This window comes from Rana temporaria, chromosome 2, assembly GCF_905171775.1.
Source record: "Rana temporaria chromosome 2, aRanTem1.1, whole genome shotgun sequence".
Taxonomy (NCBI): Eukaryota; Metazoa; Chordata; class Amphibia; order Anura; family Ranidae; genus Rana; species Rana temporaria.
In genome coordinates this window covers 390,274,705-390,297,745 of record NC_053490.1, presented here as the reverse complement: position 1 = coordinate 390,297,745, position 23,041 = coordinate 390,274,705, and the positions used below count along the sequence as shown (strand labels likewise).

Genomic DNA, 23,041 nt, shown 5'->3' with positions numbered 1-23,041 from the left:
TGATATCTCCTAAGTGAACAGTGTCATCCTTAATCCAATTCCCTCCAATTTTACTTTCCCCTGGTGCAAAATAAGGATTTTCTTTTAAATTCATCAGTGGGGAGTTAAATTTCCCTTCTAATTGTGTCTGGGTCCTATCCCACATTTTTAAAGTGTCCCGTGTTAAATCGTGTATTTTGTGATCTAGTGCTCTATGTTGTGCGGGAATCCAAATAATATTTTTTAAATGTTTGCTTGTTAGTGCTTTCTCAATTTGCACCCACCTTTTGTCGGTCCTATCCCGTGCCCATTCAACTGCCCGCGATAGTACCGCCGCCTTATAATAACTTTTAATATCCGGAACTGCCAGGCCGCCAAATGACTTACCCTGCTTTAGGGTGGAGAGAGATATTCTATGCTTCTTATTTTTCCAGACATAATTTAATAACAAGGCATTAAGGATTCTCAAAAATTGCTGGGGGAGGGCTATAGGAACTAATGAAAATTTATAAAGAATTTTTGGGACTACCACCATCTTCAGCATATTGATGCGTCCGATCCATGATATAGGTTTATTAACCGTTCTTTTTAATTCGCTCTTGATCTCATTTAATAGGGGGACATAATTTATTTTATACATCTTCTGCTCTGTGTTAGCCAATTTGATACCTAGGTACTTTAGTTCTTTGGTCCATGGGAACGCGCAGATTTCCTTAACACGGCATACCTCCTTTTTATTTAAATTAATGTTCAAAATTTCTGATTTGGTTACGTTGATTTTAAAGTTTGAAATGGCGCCATATTGTTGCAAAACTCTAGTGAGCTTGGGGATCGACTTGACCGGGTTGGTTAAATAGAACAAAATATCTATCGCCTGTTTGTGTGTGTGTGTGTGTTTGTTCTTTTGTTGGCGATCATGTATAATGGCTGGCTGCTCTGATATAACTATATGGCAGTGTAGCCAGCCATTGTACAAGATCACCACCACAGCGGTACAATGTTACCAGACCAGTGCATCCAGTCGCAGTATCACACTAAGGTCTTGTTCACATGTGCAGTGCTCTCTAAAGATCAATTCATGTTCAGATCGCACTTCGGAAAGCATTTGACGAGAGGAGGTGTTTTTATCACCTTCTTTAAAACCCTTGGACCTTGCACAAGGACACCCAATCAGCGGGCGCTACACCTGCCAAAAGTGAAAGGGGGTATAATTCCTGGCACGACTGCTAAGCAAAGCATCACAGCTGCAGCATGTGTACACCCCTGGCCTCTGCTTCTAAAGGGGCGAGTGGTTTGGGAATGGTAGCACCGCTCAACTGCAAGGTTTTCCTGCCCCCCAACCTTAGTTTAAACAAGTACTAATAATTCATCCTGCCATCGTATTAAAAGTAGGGTTGTCCCGATACCACTTTTTAAGGATGGTGTACAAGTACCGATCCTTTTTTTTCAAGTACTCGACGATTACCGATCCTTTTTTTTAATGTTATGAGACAATTTGACTAATGAACACTGATATGAGGCACTGATGTCACTTATGGGCACTGAAAGGCGGCACTGATAGATGGAACTGGTGTCACCTATGGGCACTGAAAGGCGGCACTTATGGGCACTGAAATGCTGCACTGGCAATTGCATAATAAATGACATGAATGATGAGAGGAGAGGAAGGATTTTGCAATGCTATATGACATATAGCCTTGCAAAATCCTTCCTTTCCCTCATCATTCATGTCATTTAACTTCTAGTAAGTACGGTATGCTTGCACGCCCATATTGGTACACCTTGCACTTAGCTGCAGTAGGCCAGCAGCGGACATCTTGTTAAACCCAGCCCAAACGATATGGGCTAGATGTTTACCCTCTGACGGAGAAACGGAACCTCACTTCCTGGATGGCTCCTGTCCGGTAACTTCCGGTTCCAGGTATCGGATCTGGCATCTGCAGAATTTGTGCCATTACTCGCACAAATGCTCAGTATGGGTCACGACGTGTGGTATTGCCATAATCGGGAGGAGTAGCAGTATGTGTTTTGAGGTGAAATTCTAAGTATGTCTCTGCTGTGTGTTAGAAACATTGTAATAGTTGACAACTTTGTATGGAAGAAAATTTCATTTTCAAAAGACTTCCCTATACCTTTCAGACAATATCTTACTTTCCAAAATGTGGCCAGTTTGTGGGCGTTTCTCCTATTGTGGCACTTCGGAGACTCAAGAAATGTAATAGATATTTAGGAAATTAGATGCACAAATTATGATCCTTGAAAGCCCAAAGGTGCTCCTTGGATTTTGGGCCCTCTATGCATCTCTGTGAAAAAGTATCACATGTGGTATTCCCTTAAACCCAAGGGGTAGCAGAATGTGTTTTAGGATCTAATTGTAAGTATGCCTTTGCTGTTTCTGAGAAATAACAGGTTAAAATAACAACTTTCACTTTCCAAAAAATTGTGACAAAAATACACGCACGGTGCCTCTTAACTAAATACCTTGGATTGTCTACTTTCCAAAAAGGGGGTGATTTTGGGGGTGTTTATACTGAGACTCTAGAACTTTCTCACAAACTAATGTGTGCTGGTTTTTCATTTACCAAAGAAATGTAGAAAAATACATTGGCCTAAATTTATGAAGAAAGATTTATTTGCAAAGTTTTATAACCGAAACTGAGAAACCCTTTTTTAAGAAGTCATGTTTCCATTTCATATAGCAAAAAAAAGGCAGTGAATAAGTGTCACCAAAATAAAGCTCTATCTGGAAAGAGATATAAAATTAATTTGGTTACGGTGTCGCATGACTGAGTAAATGTTCATTTAAAAAGGTTAGCTTATATAGGGAGAAGGAAACGGGTTCCTCTCCAAATATAGGGATTTTTGGTGTGAGGTATGTTGCTCTTAGTATCAAAGGTAGGCGCACAAAACACAAGGTTTTTTAATAGTATCAAAAATAGTTTAATTATATATATATAAAATTTCATAAAATTATTCACATATTGAAATATACATGATCAAGACCACATATTCATGAATCATAAACAAGAAAAGAAATTAAAGGAAAAATAGATGCGGATTTGCCAACTAGTTTCGCACTGATGTGCTTCGTCAGGGCTTGCATAATATTCCTGTTTCTTTATTACATGTAGTGGTCTGTGTATGACATAGAAATGCGTCATTAATACAGGTACAATATAACAATTTAATTCATTTAATTTTATAGGTAAATATATAACATATAAATACAAAAGAAGTATATTGCGCTTACCACTTCCGTTAAAAAGCTCAAAACCAGGCAGGGAAGAGGCTGCCTAAGTATCAACAAGGGAGAACCCGATGCAATCAGGATGTAGACTAATGCACTTAGTCTACATCCTGATTGCATCGGGTTCTCCCTTGTTGATACTTAGGCAGCCTCTTCCCTGCCTGGTTTTGAGCTTTTTAACGGAAGTGGTAAGCGCAATATACTTCTTTTGTATTTATATGTTATATATTTACCTATAAAATTAAATGAATTAAATTGTTATATTGTACCTGTATTAATGACGCATTTCTATGTCATACACAGACCACTACATGTAATAAAGAAACAGGAATATTATGCAAGCCCTGACGAAGCACATCAGTGCGAAACTAGTTGGCAAATCCGCATCTATTTTTCCTTTAATTTCTTTTCTTGTTTATGATTCATGAATATGTGGTCTTGATCATGTATATTTCAATATGTGAATAATTTTATGAAATTTTATATATATATAATTAAACTATTTTTGATACTATTAAAAAACCTTGTGTTTTGTGCGCCTACCTTTGATACTAAGAGCAACATACCTCACACTAAAAATCCTTATATTTGGAGAGGAACCCGTTTCCTTCTCCCTATATAAGCTAACCTTTTTAATCTACAATTTTGATGGGATTGTGAGTGACTGTTGCTCAAAGGGAAGTCATTCATTCACCTATATACTTTTTTCTCTGAGTAAATGTTCAGTGTGCCGCACTGAAAAATGGCCTGGAAGGGGGGGTAAAACAGTTCAATCTTGAATTGGTTAAAGCGTAACTTTACCCAAGAGGGAAAGTTCTGCTTGTTTGCATTCACAGGACCATTCACAAAGCGATTCGCACACACACAAAAGGAAACCGGCTGTGCTAGCACCTGAAGCCAATTAAAGAATCGGCTTGGGTGCTGACATTGCTGTAACCCTGGACAGGTACAGTAAGTACAATATTTAAACCTGCTGACTTTTAATTATTTTGGGGGGAGCCTGGAGCTCCTCTTAAAGCGTTTGTTAACCCCCAAAAATATATAAAATTTATGCTGTTTCTTTAAAGGGTTACTAAAGGAAAAAATTTTTTTTAAATAACAAACATGTGATACTTACCTCCACTGTGCAGTTCGTTTTGCACAGAGTGGCCCCGATCCATGTCTTCTGGGGTCCCTCGGCGGCTGTCTCTGGTCCTCCCCGCAATTACTCATGACAGTCATGCGAGAGCTCGCATGGTGGTCAGTAATTGCGGGCGCGCTCCCGTGATACAGCGAGCGGCCATAGCCGCTGACTATATCACTCGGCCCCGCCCCTCGGCGTGCCGTGTCACTGGATGTGATTGACAGCAGAGCCAGCCAATGGCTGTGCTGCTCTCAATCCATCCGCTCTAGCCAATCGGAACCCTTTCAGAAGCTTTTAAATTTAGCATTTGAACACTCACGTCTTTTTTGTAAAATGTGTCCGGATTCATCTCTTAAATAAAGTTTGTTAATCCTTTCTTGCCTGTTTTTCATTTTGCTTGTGAGCATGTGAAGCCCACAAGCATCCTGTTACAGGATACAGTGCCCGTTCTCTCCCCTATCTCGCGCATGCGCATTGAGTAATTTTCACAGCACCGTTCTGACGAGAAATGCCCCCTGCCGAATAATGCCAGCCCTGTACTGCGCAGCGCTTGCGTAGTATGGAGCCGCCGAACAGTGGAATCTAATGTTCGGCGGCACCGTACTGCGTAAACGCTGCGGGCATTATTCGACATGAGGCATTTCTCGACAGGACACCGTAAACTAATCAGGTTACCATCACAACATGCGTCAGAAGTGCCCACCCTGTTGTGACGGCAACGAAGCCGAGGGAATGGACCTAAGGAGCCGTGGAGAGGGAGGAAGATTTCAAGGTAACACATAGCAACAGGCATTAAGAGGTGAGTAAAAAGAAGAAAAATAAATCTCCAAAATGTTTTATTTATATATATATATATATATATATATATATATATATATATATATATATATATATTTATTTTATTTCATGCATAGTAATGCCTTTTTTTGGGGGGGGGGGTGGAACTCTTTAAATAGAAGAATTAACCACAAACTGTCTTTGTTCCAGCTAATCGGTGATGCATTCAAGCACCACAATAAACTAGCCCAAGCAGTCAAGGAACAGAAGGAGGCTGAGCTGCGAGAACGAAACGCTGCAAAACTTGAGCAAGCTGCCAAGCACAAGCCTATGGAGCCTGGGGAACCAAGAATCACAGAGCTAACTGATGAGGAAGCAGATAAACTTCAAAAGGAAATTGATAAGGTATGGTAATGTAAAAGTAATGTAGAGGAAATATACACATATGGTGCTTATTGTGTAGTACCTGCAATTTAGGAGGACAGTGAAAATTTGGACAACTTTTCATTTGATTTCCTTAACCTCTTCAATACCGGGCTTTAAAACCCACCTCCTTCCCGGGCCTATTCTGGCACTTCTTTCCTACATGTACAAATCCTCATTCTTTTGCTAGAAAATTACTCAGAACCCCCAAACATTATATATGTTTTTTTAGCAGACACCCTAGGGAATAAAATGGCGGTCATTGCAACTTTTTATCTTGCACCGTATTTGCGCAATAATTTTTCAAACGGCTTTTTTTTTGTAAAAAATATGGTTTCATAAATTAAAAAATAACAAAACAGTAACGTTAGCCCAATTTTTTGGTAAAATATGAAAGATGATGTTACGCCGAGTAACTAGATACCTAACATGTCACGCTTTAAAATTGCATACACTCATGGAATGGCGCCAAACTTCGTTACTTAAAAATCTCCATAGGCGACACTTTAACATTTTTACAGGTTGCCAGTTTAGAGTTACAGAGGAGGTCTAGTGCTAGAATTGTTGCACACGCTCTAACGCACGCGGCGACACCTCACATGTGTGGTTTGAATGACGTTTACATACGTGGGCGGGACTTGCGTGTGCGTAAGCTTCTGAGCGCAAGCTACCGGGGACAGGGGCATTTTAATTTTTTTATTATTTTTTCTTTTTTATTTTACTTATTTCTTTATTTTTTACACTTTTTTTTTACACTTTTTTTTTTTTTTCAATCGCTTTTAATCCTATTACAAGGAATGTAAACATCCCTTGTAATAGGAATGTGTGTGACAGGTCCTCTTTAAGGAGAGATGCGGGGTCAATAAGACCCCTCATCTCTCCTGCAGGCTGGAAAGAATGAGATCGTGAAAAAAAATTCACAGATCTCATTCAAACTAGCCCCAATTGCGGTTTGTTTACTTACGGGGACCCGGGCGTGACGTCATCACATCGCGCCCGGGCCTCCGACGGTCATAGAGATGACTGGTGACCAGATGGTCACCAGTCTTCTCTATGGCAAACATCCGGCGGACGGCGATCATCTCTCCGGGCCCCCGGTGGGACGGGAGAGCCCGGAGAAGCACCGGATGGCGGCGGGAGGGGGGATGTCCCCTCCCGCTGCCTGTAAGAACAATCTAGCGGCGGAACCGCCGCTATGATCGTTCTTACGGTGCGCAGGATCGCGCTCTTCCTTGTGCTGTTCCTTGATAGGCGGAACACTCGGTTTCCCAGAAAACACTGTGTTCAGTGTTCCGCCTATCACGATAGCCCTCTCGTTCGTGATAGGCGAGAGGGCGATCGTGATAGGCGGAACACTGAAAACAGTGTTTGCTGGGAAACGGTGTTCCACCTATCACAGAACAAGAAGGAGCGCGATTTTTTAAAACTGCACGGGCGCCGTCTATGTCACAGACTCTGTACACAGATCGGATTCTGCAATGGGCAAGGTACTGACTCGAGTATAAGCCGAGGGAGTCATTTTCAGCCCAAACAAAAGGGCAGAAAAACTCGGCTTATACTCGAGTATATACGGTATATATTTTTCTAATTTTACTTCACCAGCTTAGACTATTGTGTTCTGTTCCATCACATATAATTCAGGTTAAAAAACGTTGAACCAACGGCTGTAATGTAACAAAATGGGTAAAAACCCAAGGGGGGTGAATAATTTTGCAAGGCATTGTACATTACATTATTCATCCCTTATTCTGAAACTATATGTAATGGTAAGCTATTATTATAACATCATTTTCTTTATATATATGCTAATAATTAATAACCTGCTGTTGATTGTTTTCTATATTTTCTGTTATTTTTGTTAATTCCAATAAAAAACCTCTGAATATAATAAACCTTGTACAATAATATACAGTTCTATAAATTGGCATAAGAATTCTGCATAATCCACTGTAGCCTGATCTTCTCTTCAAACTTGCAAATGCAGTGGTTTGTATTCTTGCTGTCCTCATAATCAGACTTCGTATTCCAATGAAGGGTTGAATCTGATAGGTGGCTGTGAAATTCTTTGCGACTTCTGAGATGCTTTACTAACACTGGAGAGTGCAAAATCTGGTACAGTTCTGCATAGAAACCAATCAGCTTCCAGGTTTTTTGTCAAAGCTTAATTGAACAAGCCAAAGTTAGGCTGGGTTCACACTACGGTTTTCCCGTCCGTCAGCCGCATACGATTTATATGTAAAACCGTATGCGGCTGAAACGGACGGGAACGTATGGAACCGCACACATGTGCGTTTTCCATTAACATTAATGTTAAAGGAAAACGTATGCGTTTGCCATACTGTTTTAAAAACGACCGCAAAACCGTGGTTGAACACGGTTTTGCGGACGTTTAAAAAACGTTTTGCCAGCAAATCGTACGCACCCGGATGCATCTGAGTGCATACGATTTGCAATGCATTCTCTATCTATACGTTTTCCCGTCCGGGCCCGTACGTTTTCAATACTGAAATCGTATGCGGCTGACGGACGGGAAAACCGTAGTGTGAACCCAGCCTTAGAAGCTGATTGGCTACTATGCACAGCTGCACCATATTTTGCGCACTCCAGTTTTAGTGAATGAACCCCTGTATGTCTTAGTACTGATATTTTCATACATAGTTTTCTGTATGTGAGGGATAGCAAAAAGTGTACAGGGGATAGGTTTAAGAATTTCCGTATTGTACAGATGGACAAAATGGATTTGCAGACCATTAGATTATCTATAAATGGCAGAGAGAGAATACACCCTTTACCAATTCCATTTAAATGCAACTAAATTGTATTAAACCTGAGATGTGTGTGTGTTTTTTATTTTTTTACTCATGTATAACTTTTTTTTTTTTTTAATAGACTAAAGCCAAAGAGCTAGAACAAGAGCAAGTTAAGCCCGCTGTTGACACAGATACAAAAACGGTTGTTCAAAAGGTAGTATTTTGAGCATTTTCACGTGTCTCTCTCTCTCTCTCTCTCTCTCTCTCTCTCTCTCTCTCTCTCTCTCTCTGTCTCTCTGTCTCTCTGTCTCTGTGTCTCTGTCTCTCTCTTTTGTATTATCCATTTCTCATCTATCTCTTTGGTTATCATATAAGGCCCCTTTCACACGATCTGACTTATCAGGTCTGCCTGTCCGTTTTTCAGGCGGACCCAATCGAGCCACCCGTGGTCCTCCTATGGGAATGCGGATGTCAGTTGACATTTGTCTGCTGAAATTTGATATGGCAAAATATGCTGGGGGTGGGGGGGAGATGGCTGGCGATACAACGTTCGCTGTCCATTTATTTTTCTTTTTTTCTTTCGATCTCCCCCATACAGGAGAGCGGGTGCACAGTGAGCGGAGACGGACCTGTCATCCGCCTGCTCAGTGGGTAATCAGTAGAGCAATGTCCGCTGAGCAAGCATAGTGTGTCAAAACGTATCCACCCCGTGTGAAAGGGGCCTTTTATATGCTAATTTAAATAGAACCTATTCTACACATGCAGGGTACCCAAAAATATTAGTTATGTGTACAGTGACCCAGTTTGAAAACGGAAGGAGACCTGCACTACAAAAATGGTGACTGCTGTTGCCTTTTAGAAAAACTAGTTGCTTGTTTGTCTCTGGCCTCCAACAGTTTCTGACTGAGGCCCCTTTTTACACTACTGCGGCTTCAAAGTTGCTCAGAGTTTCCCACGATTTTGCGGCTGTGATTTTGCCGCGATTTCAGGGAGACTTGAGGTCTATGAACCTAAACTTGCATCAGTCGGACCAAAGTAGTGCAGGGACTACTTTGAAGTCGTACTAATAGGAATGGTAGTCATTGGAAATCATGGGAAACGACTTCTGGTAGGAGAAGACAGGATCAAACAGCCTTTTTACACAATGTGCAGGATTTAATCCCTAACGTGAGTATAACCAGCATGTTTTACTGCATAGACAGGCTGATTTTACTGTTGTGTGTTTATTAACATTTGGCATTTATTTATCACCCTATTGAGGCCTCAACCACAATTACCATGCATTTATACTGACATATACTGACATATACATGTTATTTCAAGTCCGAACAACAAAGCTTTGTAGTACAGAGCAGTTCCTTGTTGGTTTTTCATTTATGGATATGGCGCCTCTCCATGTTTTGCATAACACTTCTTCAGGGGTAGTGTGAAAATGGAAATTGTGTGGTCCAGACGCCAGCATAGAGCACTCTTTTGGCTGGCAGAGCTCACTGAAGCATGCTTCATATGGCCTAGTTTGAGTGAACACCCCTGTGCATTTGTGAACACTTGGATTGACTTGAATTACTCCTGAATAAGCACACATTTTGGAATACCCTAGTCTATATAGTCTAGTTGTGGGTGTCTGTAATACCCACTACAATGGCGGCTCTTTGGGGAGGACTTTGGCTTCCAGTTCCCTGTGCTGACGTCTGGACATCCTAATGGGTTTATCATGCTTTTAACCTTTGGCTATGTACTAATAAAATATTCAGATTTTATGAACTTTTGTTGAGAGCTTACACGTTCCGGGATGTGGTGCTGCAGATCACCCAATATATTTGTAGCACGGAGGAGCCACTGGATGTAATGACTGTAATTTGAAGGTGACATACACGGCTCACCCCCAGATCCCAGGACCAGTAAAGTGGCAACCCGGTGTCTCACAGCAGGTGATCGCAGGACTCCAGGTCAGCGGGACCGGGGAGGGGATGAGGAAGGGGGTCCAGTGTAAGGTCACCTTACAGATTTGTTTGTAAAGGTGAACTTACACATTAAAGTGGAACTTAACCCTCCTATCCTTTTTAACCAAGGAAGCTGCCATCTAGGCCTGTTTTTCATGTGCAGTTGCCATGATGCTGCACATGTGTTCAGTTATGGCCATTTGATAGTTTGACCATTTGCTTGAGAACTTAAAGCGGAGGTTCACCCTAAAAACAAGTTTATACCATTCAATCCAGCATACTGCCGACATGTACAGTATGCTGTTGTTTTTTTTTGTTTTCGGTTTACATACCGTAGTATAGGTATTTCTTTATCGTACATCACGGGACACAGAGCGGCATATTCATTACTATGTGGGTTATATGGAGTACCTTCAGGTGATGGACACTGGCAATCTCAAACAGGAAATGCCCCTCCCTATATAACCCCCTCCCATAGGAGGAGTACCTCAGTTTTTACGCCAGTGTCTTAGGTGTTGGTCATGGTTTAGCTTGCCTCCACATCCTTGGGATTAGGTGGGCTAACCGGTTCTGTCCAAAGGCCTCAGCGCTAAAGTGGTCAGTAATCGGACCCCAAACCAAAGGGGTATAGCCCATAATGCTTTTCTTTTTAGAGAGCTGGACCCTGGGCCCAGAACTTAGAAACCTTTGGGGGCCTAATGTTTCTGTTGCCAGAGTGCTATATGGGCCCAGGACAGTGGATCCTTCATAGGAACCCAGGGCCTGAAGGTCAATGCCCCACGGAGATGGGGGAAGATTGGGCCTCTTGCTTTGCAAAGTCCTGCGGCATGGAGCAGGTAAGTGAGGGGAAACTTGCGGAACTTGGTTCTTAGCAGGTTTTTCTGGGGGGTTCACAGGGGACATGCCTAAAGGTTATGCGCTGCATCTGGCAAAGTAAGTCACATGTCTTAAAGATAGGATGGCTCTATGTGTATTCCCCATAAAAGGTGAACTCCCTGGTAGTATTGTAAACATTGAGAAAGAAGCCTGTGTGTGTATGTGTGTAAAGAGAGCTGTGCTTACCTGCAAAGCCTCCAGGCGATTGCTGCCATGGTTTTTCCTCCTAGCCTGGAGACAGGACAAACTGCCTCCTCGTGTGGTCTCCTTAACCCCACCCGCCCCCCCGCACCGGCGGGGGCGCGCGCGCGCGTCCCCGTGATATGGGTGCAATTTCGCGCCGTTAGCTGAGGGGGGAAGGGCGGGCCAGCATGTTAAAGGAAGGGGCGGCCCTTCCATTTGTTCCCAGCTCAGTGTATGCTGGAACTGAGAGAGGAAGAGACCAGAGCGGCAGCACGGGGCGCCGAGGACACACAGTGGCCGAAACAGATATTACAGTCTTCAATAAGACTGTCCTGGAGCCTAGAGTTAGGCTGTTCTTTTCTATCTCAGCAGTTTTTTGGCAATACTACTAAGGGGGACAGAATGTTTTTTCTCTCTTGGGTTTGAAAAAAAAAAAAAAAACCATTAAAGGGAAAGAAGGCATTTTTTATCCCCCAAACGGGTTTTTTGGGCAATAACTATTTATAGTTCCAAACACCAATAAGTTAGCGGGCGTACCTCGGTATTGTACCATGGCATCTGGTTCAGAGGGTACAAGAGGTGGGGATTCCCCCAGAGAGTCTGAGGTCTCGGACAAAGTTATGCCGCTGCTTTCCCGAGAGGGAGCCTTGATGGGACCATCGGGATCTGGGGCTGGAGCTGGCACGGGTCAGTCCAACCCTAGGGTGGTCACGGACGAGGTACTGTCCACCTCCTTAAAAGAGATGGAAAAAAGAATGGAAAAGATGATAGCCAAGGCTATGCGGGGCAGAAAACGGAATAGATCTCCGTCGCCCGAGCGTGGACCCTCAGAGGAGGAGGTCCTTTCCGCAGGGGAATTGGACGACCTCTTGGACAAGGACCAAGCAGGTTCGGGGATCGAGGATCCGGATACAGGGGAGTCTGGGGCAGCCTCCCAAGGGGAGAGCTGGTGGGTTCAAGCCTTAACGGACTTGGTCCATAGTGCATTAAACTTGCCAGTACCAGATCTCCAAGTATCGACTGTTTCAGCTTTGGGCTCACTAAAGGCGCCTCAAAACAACGCAGTTTTTCCGATCCATCCTCTGCTAGAGGAAGTTATGTTCCAAGATTGGACCAAGCCAGATAGAATCTTTTTACCACCTAAAAGATTCTCTGCCTTATATCCTATGGAAGATAAATTTTCCAAGAGATGGGCAACCCCGGCGGTGGACGCAGCCATCTCATGTGTTAACAAATCTTTAACATGCCCTGTAGAAAACATACAGGTGTTCAAGAATCCGGTTGATAAACGCTTGGAAGCACTACTTAAAAACTCCTTCACTACTGCAGGGGCAGTAGTGCAGCCAGCTGTGGCTGCGATTGGGGTTGCACAAGCATTATCGGATCAAACTAAGCAGATGCTTAAACTTATTCCTGCCCAGCAGGCAGAAGAATTTTCTGATGTCCCTAGGGCCATACGCTTTACGGTAGATGCGATTAAGGATTCTATCCAGCAAGCGTCACGTTTATCGTTATCCCTTATCCATATGAGAAGACTCTTATGGTTAAAGAGCTGGGAGGCCGAGCCCCCATGCAAGAAGCTCCTGGTAGGGTTCCCCTTCCATGGAGGACGACTCTTCGGAGAAGACCTGGATAAATATATTCAGACCATTTCAAGCGGCAAAAGTACTCTTTTGCCAACCAAGAAGAAATTTCAGGGGCCTGCGTTTAAACGACAGCACTCCCCTGGGCAGGGGCCCTCTAATGCCAAACAGTATCGACGGCCTCCTGCAAGATCGAACTTTAACTTCAACAACAAATCGCAGGGACAGGCCGCTAGAGGCAAGAAGCAGTGGTTTCGCAAACCAGCAAAACCAGCCCCCAAGCCGACCTTATGAAGGGGCGCCCCCACCCACGAGGGTGGGGGGAAGGCTGCGTCTCTTTTCAGAGGTTTGGGAAGCCAGCATTCCCGACAGATGGGTACGGTCTTCCGTGGCTACGGGCTACAAACTAGACTTCCTAAAGTTTCCTCCTCCTCATTTCCAGGAGTCAAGGGTTCCAAACGATCCGGAGAAGGGAGCCGCATTAATGACGGCATTGAATCATCTACTCTCCCAGGAAGTAATAGTAGAGGTACCAGTCCTAGAACAAGGGCTGGGTTTCTACTCCAACCTATTCATCATCCCAAAGTCCAACGGAGATGTCAGGCCAATTTTGGACCTAAAGATGGTAAATGCATACCTAAAGGTCCGCTCATTTCGGATGGAATCCGTGAGGTCAGCAGCTGCCACACTCCAGAAGGACGACTTCATGGCATCCATAGACATAAAGGATGCCTACCTTCATGTTCCAATTTATCAGCCACATCAAAGATTTCTACGCTTTATGGTGGCTTCGCGTCATTTCCAATTCGTGGCGCTTCCCTTTGGGTTGGCTACGGCCCCCCGGGTGTTCACGAAGGTCCTAGCTCCAATCCTAGCCAAGCTAAGGATCCAAGGGGTCACGATCCTAGCGTACCTGGACGACCTCCTAGTCATAGATCACTCGTCTCCTGGCTTGGAACGAGCAGTGGCCCTCACGGTCCAGTACCTCGAGAGGTTCGGCTGGGTCCTAAATCGAGAAAAGTCAGCATTCCAGCCCACAAGGCAGTTGGAATATCTCGGCATGAGGTTAGACACAGAACAACAAAGGGTGTTTCTACCTCTGATAAAGGTCAAAGCCATCAAGGATTTAATCCTACTGGTTCTAAGCAAGAAAGAACCAACTGTTCGCCTATGTATGCGGTTACTAGGCAAGATGGTGGCCACATTCGAGGCGGTACCGTACGCCCAGAGCCACACTCGCATCCTGCAGGCAGCCATCCTGTCAGCATGGAGCAGGAGGCCACAGGCCTTAGATATCCCTTTGCCGCTCTCATCAAGAGTCCGACAAAGTCTGTGTTGGTGGTTAGACCCTCAGAATCTAGTGAAGGGGGAGTCTTTCAGCCCAGTGGCTTGGAAGATAGTAACCACAGACGCCAGCCTGACGGGCTGGGGAGCAATTTTGGATGGTTGCACTCGCCAGGGTACTTGGGCAAAGCCAGAGAGGCAGTTGCCCATCAACATCTTGGAGCTCAGAGCTGCTCGACTAGCCCTCAGGGCTTGGACGTCCAAATTGCAGGGGTTCCCGGTGAGAATTCAATCAGACAATGCCACGGCCGTGGCATACATAAATCACCAAGGGGGAACCAAGAGTCAAGCCACTCGGAGAGAGGTGAGCTTGATTCTCCTGTGGGCAGAGGCTCATGTGCCCTGCATATCGGCAATATTTATTCCAGGAGTGGACAACCTTCAGGCGGACTTCTTAAGTCGCCAGACTCTGTTGCCGGGGGGAATGGTCTCTACATCCACAAATCTTTCAAGCACTCTGCCAAAGATGGGGAGTGCCGGACGTGGATGTCATGGCATCGAGACTCAACAAGAAGCTAGACAGGTTCATATCCCGCTCAAGGGATCCGATGGCCTGCGGAACCGATGCGCTGGTTTGCCCTTGGCATCAGTTCAAACTTCTTTATGTATTTCCCCCGCTCCAGTTACTACCCCGCCTGCTGCGCAGGATCAGGGTGGAGCACATACCAGTCATCCTGGTAGCTCCAGCATGGCCCAGAAGGGCATGGTATTCACTAATCCTGAAGATGGTAGTGGGAGACCCTTGGACTCTTCCTCTACGGCCAGACCTGCTATCGCAAGGTCCGATCCTCCACCCTGCCTTACGGCATCTAAATTTGACGGCCTGGAGGCTGAATCCCTGATTCTCAGGGGTAGAGGTCTGTCTCAGAAAGTAATCTCTACCCTAATCAGAGCCAGGAAACCGGTCTCTAGGGTGATTTATTACAGGGTCTGGAAGGCCTATGTAGGCTGGTGTGAGTCCAAGCGATGGCTTTCTCGCAAGTTTACCATCGATAGAGTATTACGTTTTCTCCAGCTAGGAGTGGATAAAGGACTGGCATTAAGCACAATCAAAGGACAGATTTCAGCTTTGTCAGTGTGGTTTCAGCGGCCGCTGGCCACCCACTCACTAGTTAAGACCTTCCTTCAAGGGGTCTTGCGTATTAATCCTCCAGTTAAATCCCCGCTTTGTCCGTGGGATTTAAATCTTGTTCTGTCAAGTTTACAGAAACAACCTTTTGAGCCGTTGGCTGAAATTCCTTTGGTTTTACTGACAAGGAAGTTAGTATTTTTGGTCGCCATAGTTTCCGCCAGAAGAGTATCGGAACTGGCAGCCTTATCCTGTAAGGAACCATATCTTATTTTACATAAGGACAAGGTCGTTCTCCGCCCTCATCCTTCCTTCCTACCGAAGGTTATATCCAGTTTTCATCTAAACCAGGATTTGGTATTACCATCCTTCTTTCCTAAACCTACTTCCAGAAAGGAAGGGTTGCTGCATACCTTGGATATTGTCAGGGCCATGAAGGCCTATCTTAAAGCTACAGAGAAGATCCGGAAAACAGATGTGTTGTTCATTTTACCGGATGGGCCCAAGAAGGGGCAGGCAGCTGCAAAATCCACCATCTCGAGGTGGATTAAACAGTTAATCACTCAGGCCTACGGCTTGAAAGGGTTGCCTCCTCCGTTATCATTAAAGGCTCATTCTACTAGGGCCATGGGCGCCTCCTGGGCAGCACACCACCAGATCTCTATGGCTCAAGTTTGCAAGGCGGCAACCTGGTCTTCTGTCCACACGTTTACAAAATTCTACCAGTTGGACGTAAGAAGGAATACTGATACAGCCTTTGGGCAGGCAGTGCTGCAGGCTGCAGTTTGAGACCCTCGGATTCCGGGGGGCTCCCTTTTGAGTTAAATTTAAACTTTAAAATAATTTTTTCTCACTAAGTTGGATTTATTATGATTTGAGTATATCTCTAAATTAAATCCTTTTGTCTTTGGAAGATGTTCTCCCTCCCCTCATTGTAAGCATTGCTTTGGGACATCCCACATAGTAATGAATATGCCGCTCTGTGTCCCGTGATGTACGATAAAGAAAAAGAGATTTTTAATACAGCTTACCTGTAAAATCTTTTTCTTGGAGTACATCACGGGACACAGAGCTCCCACCCCTCTTATGGGGACCATTTTGGGAGGCATACTGCTTGCTACAAAACTGAGGTACTCCTCCTATGGGAGGGGGTTATATAGGGAGGGGCATTTCCTGTTTGAGATTGCCAGTGTCCATCACCTGAAGGTACTCCATATAACCCACATAGTAATGAATATGCCGCTCTGTGTCCCGTGATGTACTCCAAGAAAAAGATTTTACAGGTAAGCTGTATTAAAAATCTTTTTTCTCCTCCGGCTTCCGGGTAGTGAATCCCGCGGGAGTGGGCATTCCTATTCAGAGACTAATAGGTAGATTCAGGTACAATCGTGTAAAGTTACGGCGGCGTAGCTTAGCCTGTTTAGGCTACGCCGCCGTAAATTAGCTAGGCTAGTAATGATTCTCAATATACTTGCCTGCTAATCTACGGCGGCGTAGCCTAAAGCGGGCGGGCGCCAAATTCAAATGACTTGGAGGGGGGCGTGTTTCATGGTAATAAGGCTTGACCTCACGTTTTTGTCACTGCGCATGCGCCAGGGGCGACTACATTTCCCAGTGTGCATTGCGGTTACGTACGCCGCACGGGCCTATTGATTTCAAAGTGGACATAAACGACGTAAATCCCTATTCGCGGATGACTTACGCAAACGACGTAAACATTTTGAATTTCGCGGCGGGAACGGCGGCCATACTTGACATTACTATTCCACTAGAGCCTAGCTCTAACTTTACGTGGCCTATCTCTTACGTAAACGGCGTAAAAGTACTGCGTCGGCCTGGCGTACGTTCGTAATTCGGCGTATCCCCTCATTTACATATTCTACGCAATGGAAGCGCCACCTAGCGGCCATCCAAAATATTGCAATCTTAGATATGTTTAAGCGTATCTCTGTTTGAGCATACGCTTAAACTTAGGTCGGCGTAGATTCTGAGTTAGGTCAGCTTATCTACTGATAAGCCGGCCTAACTCTTTGTGAATCTACCTATAAGTGATTGATGTATGACAAAAGCTTCACCCCCGGCGCAAAAGGCACGTCACCAGTTTCCGGAAAAAGCCGAACGTCGGTGCGCAGGCGCCGTATAGCGCCGACTCGTAGTTCGGCTTCTTTCGGAAACTGGTGACGTGCATTATGCGCCGGGGGTGAAGCTTTTGTCATACGTCAATCACTTAGTCTCTGAATAGGAATGCCCACACCCACGGGATTCACTACCCGAAAGCCAGAGGGGAAAATGCCTATACTACGGTATGTAAACCGAAAAAAAAACAGTCTACTGTACATGTCGGCAGTATGCTGGATTGAATGGTATATACATGTTTTTAGGGTGAACCTCCACTTTAAGCAAATGCCACAATTGGCATTGATGGCATGTCTTAAATGTAAATGTTTTTTGAAACCGTTAGGTTTAGTTATGTTTAATTCATGCTTGTTAAACACAGCTGTTTTCTTTACAGGGTAGTGATGATGAGGAGGAAGATGAAAAGGACAAAGGAAAGCTTAAGCCAAATTCAGGCAATGGAGCAGATCTTCCAAATTACCGCTGGACACAATCCCTGTCAGAAGTGGATGTAAGTAGTGAGCTTCAGAATTAAAATGTTACTAGCGGGGACTCTAGGTTTTAACCAGTTTAAAAATTCAACATGGGCACCCAGACCAGTCTGCGGCTGTGCAGCCCTATACTTGACAAACTGTGATGCCCATTTTTTCTGCGTTAAACACATTAACTTCGGGGCCAACATGTTTACTTGCTGCCTAATATATCCCATTGACTTTTAGATACCGCTGTAATAATCAATGTTGTTCAGTTAACCAATGGCTGATTGGTGTGTATATATAAATGTAAGGTTAGCTGCCATAGTAGTCATTTGAGACATCTGTAGGCTGGAATATGTTAATTGAGAGCATGAAATATTTTTCTTTCTTTGTCTTTATAGCTAGTTATTCCATTTTCTGTGTCCTTCCGTCTTAAAAGTAAAGATGTGGTAGTGGACATTCGGAGAAAAAAACTTAGCATTGGGCTAAAGGGTCAGAATCCTGTGTTGGATGGAGAGCTTTTTAATGATATCAAGGTGGAAGAGTGCTCATGGCTAATAGAAGATGGCAAAGTGGTTACAGTTCATTTGGAAAAGGTGAGGCGAAAAAGGTGGAATTCAAATTACTTTATTTTTTAGCAGTCGAGCAGTTGTATATTCTGCAGATAATTTCACTTGTTATTTGCTGAACTAGTACTCATATTATTAATTTAATTTATAAGTGTTACTAAACCCACAATAGGAAAAAGAATGTTATGCTCGCTGTGAAACCCCTCGCTGTTAAAAAGGCTGTTTGATCCTGTCTCTGATCCTCCCCTTCTACTGTCACCAATCCATTTGCTAAAGAGTTTTTTTTTCTTGGGAGGGTGCATGTGATCAGTACAGGGCTAATTGGCACTGTCCCCACAGAAGGTCAGGGGTCCTGCAGTCTCATGGGACAGTCCAAGTGGAATGAAAACGCTTCCTACAAGCTTTAAACAGACACTGATAGAAGTCATAAGACTGCTATAGCTGCTGCTAAGCCAGATATAGTGAATGCAGGGTCCTGGGTTTGGTAACACTTTAAAGGAGTTGTAAAGGTAAAAGTTTTTTTACCTTAATGCATCCTATGCATTAAGGTAAAAAAACATCGGACAGCACCGCCCCAACCCCCCCCCCCCCCCGAGCCCCCGTTTTACTTGCCCTCACCGTTCGAAAGTCCCGGGCGCGTGCTTGTCGTCCTGCTCGGTTCCCAGCCTGGCCGTTGATTGGCTAGGCTGGGCGGATTGATAGCAGCGCAGCCATTGGCTGGCGCTGCTGTCAATCACAGCGGATGACGCGGCGCACCGGGGGGCGGGGCCGAGTGATACAGTCGGCGGCTATGGCCGCTGCTGTATCACGGGAGCGCGCTCGCAAAAGCTTTCCACCATGCGAGGGAGCTCGCATGAACGTGGAAAGCTTTTGCGAGGAGGAGCCGAGACAGCCGCCGAGGGACCCCAGAAGACACGGATCCGGGTCACTCTGTGCAAAACGATCTGCACAGTGGAGGTAAGTAGAACATGTATGTTATTTAAAAAAAAAAAAAATTGTACCTTTAGTGTTCCTTTAAAGCAGCGTTACACCCACTTTTGAGAGGTGGTCTTAAAAGAAAGACCACTTTTCCACCCCTCGTTTTTGGATAGTAAATTTTTATGAAGTGCAGCCTGTACTTCCGGTCCGTGGCGCAGGACGTCCTATCCTCTTCTTCGGTGAGCCCCCCCCACTGTCTTTTGGGACCTGTGTGTGTCCTAGAAGACAGCTGGCCACTAGATAGGTGCTTCAAGAGTAGGGCTCTTTCTTTTTAAAGCACAAGCCTGGTTCTAATAGTCACTGGAATCCAACACATCGCTGCAGTTTGAGAAAATGTGGTGCAAGAGAGTTGGAGAGTTGTCCAAATTTTTTTTTTTCACAAGAAATGAGTTGTCCAAATTTAAAGCAGCCTTTAACAGTAGGAAAAATAAAATAAAAAATCTGTAGCCCTTTCCCCCCCTTCTTAAAAACCACATCATACAAGGACCTTCCCACCGACGTATACTGATTTTGCAGTCACTTGCTTGTTTGTCCAAAGATTACATTCTTTGTGAGGTAGAGACTGATTTTTCTCCTGTTCCCTATAGATCAATACAATGGAATGGTGGAACCGTGTACTCAAAACAGAACCTGAAATTAACACAAAGAAAATTAATCCTGAAAACTCTAAGGTATGTATGGTTTATGAAATGTGATGATTGTGTGCCACAGATCAAGGTGAAAAAAACCCACAAAGCTTTACAACCCCTTTAAAGTGTTTGTAAAGGACATTTTTTTTTAAAATCTTAATAGCTTCCTTTACCTTAATGCAGTGCTGTTTTCATGTCCTCATTGTTTGTTTTTGCTCTCAAGTTGCTGTAATTCTTCTCTGATCTCCACACTTCCTGGTTGTCTGTTTCCTGATAACCACAGTGCTGGGAGCTTTCTCTCTGTGGTCACTAATCAAGGAGGTGTGATTACTGTGTGTCTAAAACCCCTCAGCACCAATCAGTTTCGTTTTCCAAACCATCACTGCCCTGTATTGGCTCTGTACAGCAGAGAGGCAGGAAACAACATGCAAAAACGAAACTAGAAACTACAGGTACATTATATGATTGATTTTTATCTATTTTTAATCGTTTTTAAAAGGAATCGGTTAACTATTATGTCTCTATACCCTGTAAACAGTCATTTCAGCATAATTTTTTTTTTTTATTTACAACTCCTTTAAGATGCATGGTACCTTTTGCTTGCCTACTTGCAGTTCCCTAATGCAAAGAGATATTTCTTAAATGCACTGGCGGGAGGCTCACGGATAGATTTTCCTCTTTCCTTCTTTCTACCCCATTTCCTTCCTTTTTAATCCTTTTACTATTCTTCTCCAAACTTGGCATCGTGGGTGTGTAGCCCCTTTTTTTTTGCAACCCAGACTATTCTGGGCACACTGGGGTTTTGATCCCTAATACTGGATAGTTATAATGGTGATAGTTACAAGTGTCTCAATCATCGCACAATTTGAGTAAGAGGCATTATTGCCACCAATATTATTCCATCAGGATTAAGTAATAACAATGTTGGGCTCCCAAGTCCACAATCTTTCATAAACCCATCTGCCTCATCAAGGAGTTAACCGGACGGTGAACCTCCTGCATTTATATTCCTAAAACGCTTTAGTATTATTATATTATAAGTTTATATTTAAAAAAAAAAAAAAACTACAATTTACTTACATTAGAGGTCCCCACGGCAGTGATTATCAAGGTGCCGTGGTCCTCATCAGCTTCCACCTAGCCTTGTATTTGTATGTTTCCCCTTTACATGTTTGGAGCAGACGAGGATTGTCCACTGCTCCATTATAAGATCTCCCGTTTCTTTTTTGTCTTGTTTACCTCCTTCCTGATCTTAGCATTTTTTGCGATTCGGCACTGCGTCGCTTTAGCTGACAATTGCACAGGCGTATAATGTTGTACTCAAACAAAATTGACAGCCTTTTTTATTCATAAACTATAGGTTTATATCGCCTCTATTAGGAGTAGCAATAGGCAGAACAAAAAACAAACCAAAACCCCTGGCTACGCCAATGGGCTGTCCTCAGTCAGTATATAACCCCCTCCCTGCACTAGGTATTCAGTTTTTTTTCTGCCTAGTCAGGACTAAGGGACTGGTTCCCTGCTGGGATCCCTAGTCATGGGAATTTTTGTTTTGTTATCCTCTCTTTTTCCTGGATGTTTTTTCCGGAGAGATCTACAATCAACTGCCGGGCTGGGCGACGGACTGGATACTATAGATCCAGAGGGTCCCCCAGTCTGGCCAGCGAGCGCACGCAGACCTCAGCTATGCGCTAGGTTGGCCGCGACATAGCCCCCACTAGACAGGGGCTGGCCCAGCGAGTTAAACGTCTTGCGAGGTCGCATACGACCCGGTCTCGGCCTGTGTCGCAGTGTTCCTCATGGCCGACAGCCCCCCCCCACTTCGGTGGTGAGGAGGATCTGTCTGGGAGCGTTACCCGCGCACTTCGCTGGAGCGGTAAGTAGGGGGCCCCCGCCTCTCCTTCCCTGGAGGGGTGGGGGGTGTGGGTACTCCCTGGGGTGGTCAGTCCCTCCGGGGTTCTCCTCCATCCCACCCCCCCTTTTCCCTCCCGGGTGAGGCCCAGGCTTCTGGCCTAGGGGCTTTGTGGATGCGCTGTCCCCCCCCCCCCCCCTCACCTTGGGTGGGGGGGTATCTTATGGGCCCACCGGATGAATTTTGGGGCCCAGGAGGTGTGACCGGACATCCGCGGTGCCTGGGCGCTGGGGGGGTGGCCCCAGAGTGGGAGCGGTGGGGGCCACCATTGTCCGTTTAGGAGCCACGCACTTGCGAGAGGGGGGGGGGCGGCGTGCAGTTAAAAATTTAGGCCACGTCCTACTGGCCAGGTACCTGGTGGAGAGGTCGCCGCTTCTGTAATTTAGGCCGCGGCTTTGCGGCCTACAGATATCGGTCCGATCCCCCCTGTTCGTGGCAGATGGTCAAACATTTAGGTCGTGGCTTTGCGGCCTACAGGTAGATCGGTCCGATCCCCAGGAAAATTTAGGCTGTGGCTTTGCGGCCTACCAGCCGGGCACCCGTAATTTAGGCCGCGGCTTGTGGCCTACAGGTGGAACGATCCGGTCCCCCCACTTGCGGCAGACGGCCGAAAATTAAGGCTGAGTTTTTTGCGGCCTACTGAGCCGCGGCTCCTGCGACCTGCTGGGCCATGGCTGCTGAGCCTGGTGGCCACTTACTGTGTGGCCTCTGTGAAGGGCCCCCGGGTCTGTGGCCTCTGTGAGGGGCCCCCGGGTCTGTGGCCTCTGTGAGGGGGGCCTCTGTCGAGGGGCGCTGGTTTTCGCATTTATTACATCTGGGCAGGAACCTTTTTTTTTGCAAGATGGGGGATGCAGTGGTGGCTGCGGCAGAGAGCCGGTATCCCTTTTGGATAAGCGGTTTTGTGCGTTGAAGGCATTCCCTTCTCCCTCTTATTCTGAAAAAATTGTCAGAGGACTGGGAGTGTCTAATGTGTTTCCAAGAACACTTGCTGTGAGGTACCCCTTAGGGGAGTCCCGCCTTCAGTAGTGGATTTCTCCACTAGTAGTGGATCCCCCTGTCTCCTGG

At 45.1% G+C, this 23,041-nt stretch overlaps 1 protein-coding gene across 2 annotated transcripts in view; it reads left to right on the top strand.

Moving 5' to 3' along the window:
- Positions 1–23,041, top strand: part of NUDC (nuclear distribution C, dynein complex regulator) — a 54,316-nt gene that overhangs the window by 16,307 nt on the left and 14,968 nt on the right. For both annotated transcript variants that reach the window (XM_040338002.1, XM_040338003.1), the window contains exons 3-7: positions 5,337–5,531; positions 8,439–8,513; positions 17,810–17,923; positions 18,290–18,484; positions 20,023–20,106. In XM_040338002.1, the coding sequence (XP_040193936.1) occupies positions 5,337–5,531; positions 8,439–8,513; positions 17,810–17,923; positions 18,290–18,484; positions 20,023–20,106 (663 nt within the window). The remainder of the gene's footprint in view (positions 1–5,336; positions 5,532–8,438; positions 8,514–17,809; positions 17,924–18,289; positions 18,485–20,022; positions 20,107–23,041) is intronic.